At 47.1% G+C, this 12,840-nt stretch overlaps 1 protein-coding gene across 2 annotated transcripts in view; it reads right to left on the bottom strand.

The window, feature by feature from the left end:
• Nucleotides 1–12,840, bottom strand: part of Mob2 (MOB kinase activator 2) — a 170,791-nt gene that overhangs the window by 13,156 nt on the left and 144,795 nt on the right. For both annotated transcript variants that reach the window (XM_065453307.2, XM_065453306.2), the window contains exons 2-4: nucleotides 11,677–11,849; nucleotides 9,816–9,912; nucleotides 4,993–5,117 (exon numbers count right to left, since the gene is read on the bottom strand). In XM_065453307.2, coding sequence (XP_065309379.1) covers nucleotides 4,993–5,117; nucleotides 9,816–9,912; nucleotides 11,677–11,849 — 395 coding nt within the window. The remainder of the gene's footprint in view (nucleotides 1–4,992; nucleotides 5,118–9,815; nucleotides 9,913–11,676; nucleotides 11,850–12,840) is intronic.

Genomic DNA, 12,840 nt, shown 5'->3' with positions numbered 1-12,840 from the left:
AGTTTGCTCCATGTAGCCCGAGCTTAAGTAAATTGCTGCTGAAAAAGAAAACATTGGAAGTGAACAATTCTTTAAAGTCTTGCACCAATGGATTTCCTTACCAATCAACCCATCTGCTGTAGAGCTTTAGCCAAGCAGCAGTGAAAGCAGTGACGCGAAAAAAATAAACCAATCTTCCGTGTTCCCCCAAGATGCCCAAGAAGTAATAAATGCAATGCAATGAATTGTAGACTTAAAAGAAACACAAAGTTTAAGGTATCTCTTTTAGAAAAAAAAAAAATTTCCACAAGGCCAGCAGTTGGCAGCTACATATATACAGCTATTATTCCATGGTTTATAGCTTGATCACGCACAACATAAATACACTCACTGGCACTACATTGCAGGTCAATATGATGGGCCTTATAAGCTAGTCCGTTGGAGTATGGATTGCCCGCAATGTGAGCAATGCAGCGGCTGTGGTCGATAATGTTTTCTTTTGCTTTGCCCTATGGTAACTGTGACTGTGAATAAAAGATCTAGGGATGGGAGTGTTTGTTTGTTTGTCTGTTCGTTTGTCTGTTTGTTTATTTATTTACGATGATGACACTAAACCAATTAGGAGGTGACCACTGTAGCCACTGCCGCCTCCACAGTTGACAGAAACAACAACATTACCATAACACTTGCACAAGCAAGCTTGCTCCGTATTTCTTGATCTCGGTGCATCACTCTCCTGTGCTGGAGCTTAGCCCAAAAATTCAATTTCACATCACAGCAATAGTAGGTTGATCTATTGTTGTGCAAATGTGACACAAAAGCAACATACACGAAATGGTCACCCCCATCACGTGGCCTCCGAGATCTCGTAGCATACAAGAGCACGCCTCCTCACCTCAGAAGTAATGCTTGGCACTATGCGAGTCCTGCTAGTTTCCTTTGTGCAATGTTGTCATGGCTGGGCATGGCTCAGCATTCAGCATGGCGTTGAGAGGTGGAAAGCTCTGACGTATGCAACTAAGCGCCAAGCTCATCTGAACATATTTTTCAGTATAGTTTTACACAACAAACTTTGGCGATGCTAAAATGTCCAGCGATTTTTGTGCTGTTCTTTATAACATGATTTGAATGGACCTTAACGAGCAAGTATTGCAGCCACTCTCCTTCATCGCATCTGTAAAGGGCTAGCCCAAACACCGGTGTGGAGTGCAGGACAAGACTTAGCAAGTCATCATTGGCCAGCGGTGGTAAAACGGCGACTGACTGACAAGAGATTAAGTAGGGGACTTGAGTGATGGGCGAAATGAGGCAAGAAATTAGGGTCATAGGTAGACCAATGCGTCCCTGCCCTATCCCTTGACACCAGACAGCTAAGGCCAGTCTCCTAGATGCGGTTCACCTATCCCGTCGCAACACGTGCTGCTTGCCATTTGCCTCCCTAAATAACCCCCTCTGTAGTCCTCATGAAAGCCGTAACATCAGCCACGAGCAGGTGTCCGGAGGCAGGATGCTTTAGAGAAACAACTTCATATAGTCGGCTGCAGAACGACACCATGACTAAATGGCGCCGTGACGCAGGCCCCGACGTCTTCTCGGCGGGTGGTCTCTACTGAACTCCAGCACGTGTTACTCCTGCGGTCGGTCGTACTGAGGGGCAACGTTCTGTCGGTTTCGCTCGGCCTTTGCCTTTCAAGAGCCGCCGAGAGCTGCTGGATGGCCCAGGTTTGGCTTTCGTAGTCGTAGCATTCCGCCGCAGCCGCGAGTCATGGCGGAATCGTTGTACTTGTCGAAGCTTCGTCGGGGAACTTGGTGCAATCCCATAGGATGTGCGTCAGGGTGGCCCTCTCGCGCTGGCACACGCGGCACACATCACTCACATATAATTTCGGGTATAGATGAGTCATTAACACTGGGGTGGGTAACGAACCAGTTTGCAATTGTCTGAACTGCACCACCTCCACTTGGCTCAGCCCCGGGTGCAGGGCTGGGAAAGTCCTTCGAGCTAGGTGGTGGAACTGTGTAAGCTCGTTGAACGTCATCATCCGGTCCTTGGCACTACACCACGTTGGACGGTCGGCTGCAGCGGCGCGGTTGATTAGCGCTCGTGCCACTGCGTGTGCCGTCTCGTTGTGTTTATCGTGCTTCCCCGACGCAACGTTGCCCATGTGTGCAGGGAACCATTTGATTCTAATATATCGATTCTCTTGTTGCAGGTCAGCCGAGCACAGAACGTGCACAGCCTCACCACACACTTTGCCCTTTGCATAATTCCGCACTGCACTTCGCGAATTGCGCAACACCGTCTGGCACCCGGGGTCAGCAATGGCCAGGGCAATGGCCACCTCCTCCGCCTAACACGCCTCGCGGACCCGTAAGCTCACCACTGCCGTCGTCGCGCCGGACGACGCCTCGATGAAGGTAGCTACGAATGCCGCGCAGTCTCCCTGGTATTCTGTCACATCCACGAACCTTGCGTGCTCGTCCTTGGCGTGAAAGTCGATGAGGGCCTTGGCCCTCGCCGCTCTTCTCTCCTTGTTAAACTCCGGGTTCATGTTTCTCGGGATGAGGTCTACCCGAATCCGGCGCCGGGTCTCGTCCGGGACAGAAACGTCCCTACTCGACTTTTTCGCCCCAGGCGTGAAGCCTAAGTATTGAAGTATGCGCCTGCCAGCTTCGGTCATAGAGAGTCGCTCCAGGTGGGCGGTCCGTTGCGCTTCCGCAATTTCCTCGAGGGTGTTGTGTACCCCCAGGCTCAGGAGCTTGTTGGTGTTCGTACACTCGAATAGTCCGAGCGCCGCCTTGTAAGCTCGGCGTATAAGGGCGTTGATCTTATTCTTTTCGCACTGCATCCAGTTGTGGAAGGCTGCAACGTAGGTGACGTGGCTGATTACAAAGGAGTGCACAAGCCGAATCAAGCTTTCCTCCTTCATCCCGGACTTGCGGTTGGCGACCCGTCTGATGAGACGTATTGCGTTGGTAATATTGGCTGTAATGCGGGAAATGGTCTCGCCGTTGCCCCGTAGCTTGTCTATAATCATGCCGAGCACCCGGATTTTGTCGACCTCCGGGATCACTTGGCCGTTCCTCATCACGATCTTGATGGCCTCGTAATCCCTCGCTTCGCTCTTATTACATCCGACATACTTCGGTGGTAACACCAGCAGTAACACCAGGATGCTTTAAAATCTGTCGAAGTTGCTAGCCTTTCTGCCACTGCGAACTACGCATGACAATGATGTCGGGTGTCGTAATTTTGAGATAAGCCATTTCTAACGCAGAAAGTAGACCTGCTTCGGACTGTCTGCCTCACTCATTCCCAAGTGTGATCAAATATTGATAGGCATCGCACAATGAGGACGGTAGAGACTGACCACAACACCATGACTGTGAGTTCCATATAGAAATCTCTTGATCGAAGAAGGATGCCAAGTCGGGGAATCAGGTCAACGAAAGTGAGAGAAACTTGCATTGCATGACACTACCAAAGTTCTGACACTAAGTTTCGTTACTGTATTTTAAATGTAGAAGGACATAGCATGTGCACTATGCAGGAAGCACGATTGAGAGATAGGCAGCGCGCAAAATAGTTTGCGCCTTCTTCCGTAGCCATGGCCAAACCACTCGCTAGATGTGGTTAGAAAATAGCACTAATCTCCACTGTTATTACCAGAGCAGGCCTCTTTTTACCTTGTTCTCCAGCACCTGTTTTACTCCTTCTCTTTCTGCATCAAGTGATGACTGCAGGAAATGCCATTCCTCTGTTCATGGAAAACGGGTAGATCGGCTGGTTTTAACGCACCGTATGCCAAAATCCAAGTTTGCTGCCTGGCACGGCTGCTTAGCATTCGCTAACCAAGGACTCTCCTCCACAAACTGCATTTCCTCCCACCAAGTACTGTGCCTTCAGGGAGGAAGCGCAAGCACAAAGCCTTCCTTAGAATTCCTCCCAAAACTTATTTTTCTCGTTGTCCCAGGACACCCCACACCTAGCTACTGAGATGGAATGTATTATTGCCATTCAACAGCCTTTACTACTGCTGAACCCTCACTCAGCAGAGGAAATCGGGGGTTACAAAGCCAAAACTGTTCAATGGAAACAATAACCTGTTCTATTGGTCTGTAGGCAAGAGCATTTATTTTGGGGGGGGGGGGGGGGCACCCCTCTCGCAAACATTCCCGGAATATTTCTGCAAATGGTGGGAATCGATGGGTTATGTTGATCACAATGGGTTTATAAAAGCCGCTGCTCATGTAAATGCATCAAGTTGTAGACACACTACAGTCATCTTCTCTTTTAATTGTTCCCCCCAAAAGCAATGTCTAGGACTGCCACTGTCCTTGTGCATGCACTGCTAAGCTTTTGGCGACATTGACCCTCACTTAATAGAGTGTCCCGAGTTGGATGCGGAAAGTATTAATAGATTGACTGGAGCGCAAGATTGTCCTGCATCCAAGTGCAAGTGCCATTTTGCTCCCACGATGACAATGTATATTTAGGAGAGAGGTGCTTCAGCTCCTAGAGTTCATACTTGATAAGCGGTTGGAGTGTGAATGGCGAACCGCGCTGTCTAGTGATTTTGATAAAGAGCAACATGTTGCTTTCCATGTCGAGTTCCTTGCGATACCGGGTGTTACCAGATAGACTGTGGCAAGCTTCAGACGCTACCACGTTTGATATAGGTGGCGCTCAAGGGGGGGGGGGGGGAGCAACTGCCGGCAGCGTTTGCAAGGCTAGGTCACCCTGCAGCAAGCAACAGTCCTCCTCGTCCTTTTCTCACTACTTACAGAGTAATCAAGCCAACTTCGCTTAACTTAATGTTCAGAGAATATGATGGGGCGAAGTGAGATTTCATGACGCATTTACAATCAATTGAACGAACCATTTGTAATGCCTTGAAATTGTTTTTGTGACCTCTAAGTTAGCTGCATGATGGCTCAGTCCCTGTGTCCTCACAGCGAGTACTACTGCTGGCAGTCTAGCAAGTGGCATGCAATTAAGAGAACACAACTCACCAAACTTTGTTGGGAAGAGGGACTCATCGTTGACCGTCTTTTGGGTGAAGGTCATCACATAGTCTATGTACTGGGGAGCAGCCACCTTGCACTTCTTCCCTTTCTCATCAAACCACAGGTATTGCCTGCACAGGAAAGAGAAAGAGAACAGGCATCAAGCAAGGTACTACTATCAGCATGAACTGAAATGCAAATCAGATCTGGGGTAGCATGCACTTTCTCATTTTTGCCTTCACCAGTGTATGTGTGATGCTTGAGTGATATATGCTTTGTTTGGTAATGGTTCGAGGGAACAAACTGTTGAGCAACCAAGTTCCCATAATTTAACGAAAGACATGTTCTAGTTATAGCTTTTCCTGTTCACATTTAAACTTGTGCGACAAATCATGTCAAATGCAAAGACCACGGTGGTGTAGGATGTACTTTTTTAGGCGTGGACAGCACGCCTTGCAGGAAAGCCTGAAAGCTTCTTTCAAAAAGGCGCCACGACATGACTGTCCGATCATAGGTCCGTCACAGGAGAAGCAGCAACATTTTCTATGGGAAGTGCATTGGAAACAGGAAATGGGAAATGCAAACCAGACAGAAACATTCGTGCCAGTCCTGTGACAGATAGGCGAGTAGACATTCTGCCAGTTGCGATGGCAGCAAGACCATTTTCTTTCGTTCCGTTTTTTGCTAGTATGCGGCATTTGTTGCGGCATTCTTGTGACGTGCCCACACCCGATGAGTATATATTTTTTACACCGTACCCAAGACAGAAGGGGAAGTGCGAGCAAATCGCATTTCAACAGAACTTGACCAGCCGCACTTCAGTCGGCATCGAACCTCACAGGTTCATTCCAAGATTAATGCTCACCTGAACCAGCAACGCTTGCGCGCGGCTAGCATCACATGCTAGAAGGGACTGGTGTGTGAAGCTAAGACTGGGTACGCGCGATCTCGCGTGGGGATGATGGCAGCTTCCCGGTATCACACGAACCAGCAGTGTGTGAGGCAAGGTTGGTGCCTGTGAGATTTGGCCCCAGTGTCCCATATTTATTCGTTTATCCTTCTAGCTGTACACTCGGCAGATGTGCACCTCTCACAAGCCCCGTCTCGCTTACAAGATTGCACCAGGGATACAACAGCGAACTAACGAGAAACTTGCTCAACAAACAAACATGTCTAAGCCTGACACTTAAGCGCACAGTGACATCCAAGTGCACAGAAAAGACTATTAAGGAACAAAAGTTGTGCCACTCTTCATTCTATGCAAGCATTGAGCATGGTGAACAAACCGGACGACGAGACAAGCGATATATGAACAGGTCAGATTCGCTTATGTGCGAAGAGTGCCTCTGTCCTGTTCGTATATCACTTGTTCCATAGTTTGTGCTGTTCACAATGTTGAACATAAACAAACGAGTCCAGTTGAGAAATTCCTATGCGCGTGTTTCTTTCCTTCCATAGACAGGTGAGGCGAAAAAGCCTCGCATGTTCCAACTGTGAACAAGGCCCGTGGGAATTACTGTAGTTTGCCTGCTGCTCGGCAGATTATTAATTTCCCTTTGCTGCATGCAGTCTATCCATACAGTCAGTCACTTGGAGCCTACTCAATCTCTACTAGGGGAAAGGAAGTGGAGCTTCAGCAAACACAAGGAATTGCATCTGCAACTGCAACAAAACAGCACAAAACTGAGCTGAGGCGTCATATAACACCTTAAGTAAATGCTTTGTAGAAGACACTGGACTTAACGACAACTAGGGCGATATTTCTGTGCACAAACAAAAGCATCCGTTGAACTGAAGTCAACCATCGCAGACACAAGCTATCCTGTGGCTCTCTAAAATGCTGATCGAAGCAATTCATCATACAATTGGTAAGCATTATACCCCACCGTTAAGCAAAATCTGTTTAAATCATAGCAGAAATATTATGTAGCAGTGTTATAGCAACAGGTCATATGATGGAACAAGGCAAAAGTTATTTCGTTACTAGTGTCAAACCTGGCATGAGTAGGCAGGAATCATTTCACTGAATTCCTCTGCAAGAGAGTGCAAGGTCACTCACGACTTCTTGCACAAAATTAAAATAAGCACAGCCAGAGGAAGAAAAAGAGCAATGGGTCCTACCGAACAACTTGTTCAAAATCTTTGAAACAGCAGTAATAAAGATACGACGTAAGAGGATCACGGTGTTATGTAGAGGTAAATGCCACCGTAAATATGAAATACAATGGGCAGGTCTCCCAAATTCGAGGAAGATGCATTCTAATTTGCCTCCATCAGCAAAAAAAAAAAGCCACTGGCAATAAGGAGACAAAATGAAGGTGTGAAAGCTGGCAATATGAAGCAGACAGATCTTGCAAGTGCAACAACGGAGAAAATTGGTAGTAAACTACGACAGCACAAGGTTGAAGGGCACAAAACAATGAAGGGAGGCCATATTTCCAAGCAATGCATAAGTGAACGGGAATCTCCCAGAAGTTTTACATGTATTGTAAACACCCTGCACGCACAATGGAACTCATTATAGCCTGCCAATTGTCACGTAACAAGTACAGTTACAGACAAGTTGACGAGAAAGAAGACAATCAACTCCTGAAATGCATGCGGCAACGAGTTAAAGAAACAAAGCAAGCTCTCTCCTGTCATCACATGGGGTGATTGTTTTCTTCAATGGTGACTTGTCATCATGGATAAACAAAGCAAACTGTTGTTCTTTTTTTTTTTACCACTGTACACGGTACACAAATACGTCTTGCACAGATCAATTAGGTGCCTAGGTAAAGAGATTGCACACACGCGCACCCCTCTTCCCCCGCACAAATTTTAACTTCACAGTGGGGTATGAGGCCCGCTCTAGTGCGGGGCACCGGATTAATTTTGACTATCTGGGTTTTTTAATGTGCACCCAATGCAGCACAATATATGATAACTTTTTCATTGTTTCGGCCTGGATCGAAACTGCAACCTCGAGCTTGGCAGCGGGCACACGTGCAATTATGGTCAAAAAGTGTGAGCCTAACTACAGGTCATTATTGAATGAGTATTCCCATCATAGGCACAGAGTTATTTTCCTGATGTGAAAACCTCTTTCTCTTTATATATATATATATATATATATATATATATATATATATATATATATATATATATATAACGACCGAGAAGCAGGGGAACTTGTATTTATACATATAATAATTTTTTCATGATTTGAAACACATACGCAAACGTCCTTATTTTCCGAACAGTTCACCCAGGAACTGGTGCTATAACTAAATTACAATAAAATATAAACTAAACCTAACTTTTTGTTCTACAAGGCAAAATTACAACTTGATTATGCGGCCCCCCATAATGCTTTTTACACAATTTATTTTAATCACCTCTATATTAAAGCAAATGGCTTTCTCTAACTCTTTCAGCCATTTTTGTGGTTGGTAGCCGGAGTTGACAAGGAGAATGTTCGCTTTCTCCCGTTTGCTCATTAGTTCGTTTGGGCTATTTGCTCACATTAACAATCACCATCAATGGTTTCTGCACAATTTTAATGCATCCCAATGATGGCACACAAATGAATGTGCTACAGCCATAGCTGTTCTGGGCTCGCTCCCCAAGTCGTTTTGGTATCAGCCAATGTCTAGTGCAGGAATCCGAAAGCGTCTTGCGGATACATAAAGAAATAGAAAAAACAATAACAAAATAAAAAAGTCTGCCATGCCTCGACTGCATTCAAACCTCTGTAGTACCAGAAAGTAACAGTCGAAATTTTACCTCTCAGAAACTCAGCCAATGCCACAGAAGTGAAGAATACTACGCCTGGAGTTTGATGCCCTATGCCCAGAAGTACAACTAATTTCACATTCTGGTGTGGGAATCTCCGTAATGAGACACACCCATGAGCAAGCAAGCTCATCACATGGTAGTTTCTTCTTTCCACAGGACAAAAGGAACAACAACGATAATGCTGTTTGCTCTGCACTACCTTCGGGCTAGCGCAGAAGGCGCAACTGAGTGACATTTTAGGATGAATACCTCAGAGCACAAGACCTGCGGAAAAACCAAACAATATGAACTTGCCTTGAGATCAGTGTTCAAGTTTAATAGATACATTTTAATGCAGTTCATGTAACTGTATGCTTAATGGCTATAATTTCATGCATGCAGTGTCTCCATTAAGAAAGCTACTTAGACAGCAGCAACAAGAACAACTAAAACGATTACAATGAAAATGCACAGAGCACTAACCCACCTCGAGGTATACACTGTGCTGCAATAAAAATGGGGTTTGGTGATGACGTCATGGGAAAAGGCAGGGGGAAAAAAATGAATTCTGGGGTTGTACGAGCCAAAACCACGACCTGATTACAAGGCATGTCATAGCGGTGGACTCTGAATTAATTTTGGCCACATGGGGTTCTTTCAGGTGCACCTAAATCTAATCTCATAAGGGCTTCTGCATTTTGCCTCACTGAAACGTGGCTGCCGTGACCAGGAATGAACCTGGGGCCTTGAGCTCAGCAGACCAACACTGGGCTACTTGGAGGTAACAAATGAAATGTAGGGGTGCAATGTTGCTTATGCACATCGGCCAAGGCCATGGGAGAGAGCTTCGGCCAACTCGTGCCATCGCGTCGCCGCATTTCATCTGCTTCTATCTCCACAGTAAAAAACCTTCAAAAAAATTCTCGCAGTGGAATGATTAGCGGATGGTGCTTTACAACTTTTCGAGTGAACAACCAAGATTTCCAAGTGCACCTCGTGACACCTTTGACAGCACACGTGCAATCGTGCACCACTGCAAATTGGTGCGACACACTGGAGCTTTGGCTACGCACCTGTTCCCGGGGCCAGTCATGTCGGGGCAGCCAGACATGGTGCAAAACTCGGACACCGTCCCGTACAGGAGGTTGATGTGGTCAAAGAACGCCAATGCTGCAAGTGAAAGAAGTGACGTAGATAAATTAAAACGGTAAAAAAAAAACGATACTCCTTTCTTGAAGCATGTTTGTTCATGCAGGACTACAAAAATTTAAAACTGAAGTCCTGGGGAAGGTAATGTGCGTTTTCCAGAGAAGGTACAAGAAATATGATGCTGAACAGTAATTAATGGCTGCACTGGATGTGTTACCTAAGAAAGTATGTTCACAGAATGCCAACAGTGAAAATAAGGGGTTTGTTTCATGCAATCAGGTCTCGCTTTGTTTTACAAGGTAAAGTGAGTTCAATAAGATAGATTTACCTTCAATGGTTTTCAAAGGCATTTACCAGGTACAGAAGTTTCCTCATCCAAATAAGTCCCTCAAGAGGTGTTCTACCAAGTGATAGGATTGCACTTGCACTGAAGAATACTGGAATCAGCAGAGACATTATGCAAGGAGCAAAAAAGGAAGGCATCTATGGACTCCCAACTTGCGCTCACTTTTGTATCAGCTGAAGCTGACCTGTGAAGTGGAGCTTTGTTAAATGGAATGCAGATGCTTCTTAAATGAGCACTCTCATTTACGTACTGCATAACTTACAATGGCAAATACCAGCTAGCAGACGCATCTGTTGAGCATCAAGTCAATCACAATGGCTTTAGGATAAAGAAACTGAAGTATTTAGGCTACACACAAACACAGGAAGGTGTGCACTGACATGCACTGCTTTACGTTGTTACGATAGCTTTCTAACTCCACCTCATTAAGGAACACAGTTACAGGACAAGTGCACAAGTATTTGCACAGATGTGCTTGAAGTTCTTTGTGTGAAAGGACTTGAGACCAGTATACACAACTTCTCAGTATACACAACAATAAGAAGTTCTAAGTGACAGCCAAATACATTAATGTTAACTGCGATGAGACACTAAAATAAAGTGATTGCCATAACGCAGTTCGTCTGTACCGATACTATTCACCAAATCTGACACAATGTGCCTGTTTGCCTGCTACCTTGGCAACGTGCTGAGGCGAAAGAGCGGATCTTTTAAAACGCCCAAGTTTGGCAGCTTCCTGTCAATACAGTGCTCAAGAAAAACTACATTGTGGAGATTAAACTGCAGCCAACAAAATTATTTTATCACCGAAATAAATACACGAAATGGTACTTTAGATGTTAAATAAGCAAAACAGTACCAAATGTCAGCACACTTCTGCGGCTAGCAGAGCCTGATCAAAACACTGTGCATTAATGTGTCATCACTTTATATGAGCTCCTGGCTGTCAGATTTTGGGCAGCATAAAATATAAACTGTGAAGCTGTTGTGAGCCACTGACCAAGCACTGAAGGAATGAGCAAGCAAAAGCCAGTTCACTGCCCCGTTTTCCTGAAAAGCTTCAGTGGGACTTTCGTTGTACGTCTACGAGGTCAACGGGAACGATGAATAGAAAATATCCAAAGGTACGGTTGTTGACCGTTTACCCCTTTGTTGGATATGGCACCACGCTCGGCTTGAAACCACAAAAAAAAGAAAGAACAAAAAGGAAGCACTGCGCACTTCTTCCTCTTTGGTGCAAACAACAAATGGTGCAGCCACTGTTTCTCAAGTCACTTTCAGAACTGACGCAGCGCGCACAAACTTGCAAAGCTGCGACTAGAGAGACAGCGACCCCTGACGGAAAGCGCCGATAGGACAGCGCAGCAAAGAGAATTTCTGAGAACTGTAGTGGTGGCTAGCGAAAAGGGGGGGGGGGGGGGGCGAGAGAGGGCGCTCACTGTGCGATGCGAGCCACTCGTTGTAGTCGAGCCCCTCGGGCAGGTCCACCAGGTCGCGCAGCCGCGACTCGGGGATGGTGCACTCGAGCACCGTCGACTCCAGGTACATCTTGGGCTCCTCTTGGCCGCCGCCGCCACTCGAAGATGCATCCTTGTCTTTCCGGCGGGCTTTCCTGCGAGATGAAATAAAGGAAGGGGGCGGTATGAGAGAGGGGGAGAGGGGACTGCTTGCACATGCGCGTCGCTGTAAGTAGTGGCAAACGAAAAAACAAAACAGCAGAGTCTTAATTAAAACCGCAGTTTCCAAGACTACCATGGCGTATCTGACAGGAGCCGCCGTCAGGTGCCAGAACTATGGAGCAGCGGACTTGAGGCCTGCGTTGTTGGGTGCCGGACAAGGCGAGCAGGACGCCGCTGCCAGCTGAGCCGCGTCGTGAAGTGTTCCGTGCGCTTCGGGGTCTCCGGCAAGTTGTAGCGGCGGTGTGATTCTGGACGGACACGCGTCAAGAATAACACCGCAGGCCGCTTCTGTGTCTCTCTCTCTTTAACTAGGGGGATCTAAACGATGCTCACAGAATCACCGCGGCGAAACAGAAAGAAAGATAATGGCACCAACAGTCATGGCAATGACAATTATCCGAGTGGCATACGCCACCTGACCGGCATCGCGCAACTACGTCTGCTATACTTGCCGCTGCTGGAAAGCGATCTCCCCCGCACACAGCCGCGCGCTGCCGTGAAGCCACCCCGCGAAGAGAGCGAGACGCGCGACGCCAGTGTGTCCGAACAGGCACAGCTTCATCGCTCGGTGGACGCAGTAGGACGAGGAACGAGACGGCGACACTTGGCGCGTACGCGGTTATTCGCACCGCGCGCGAACTCTTCATGGGCGCGCGCTCAAGCGAGAGTGACCTCACGCGTGCCAGCAACAAACAGTTGCGCACTTCGACGAGGGAACAACGAGGCAACCTGCTTTAAGAGGGCCGAACGACGCTAAAGCGAGTCCCCCCGCGATAACGACACGAGAGAGAGGACAGCGAAGGGGGCGGGCGGGGAGGTCTCTCAAACACAACCGCGCGATTGCGCAAACAAGCGACCGTGTACGGAAGAACGGCAACAAGCGGGTGAGTCGACCGCGCGCCCCCTCCCGTTTTTACGACTGTA

Source organism: Dermacentor albipictus, chromosome 3, assembly GCF_038994185.2.
Source record: "Dermacentor albipictus isolate Rhodes 1998 colony chromosome 3, USDA_Dalb.pri_finalv2, whole genome shotgun sequence".
Classification (NCBI taxonomy): Eukaryota; Metazoa; Arthropoda; class Arachnida; order Ixodida; family Ixodidae; genus Dermacentor; species Dermacentor albipictus.
This window is presented reverse-complemented; position numbering and strand designations above follow the sequence as displayed.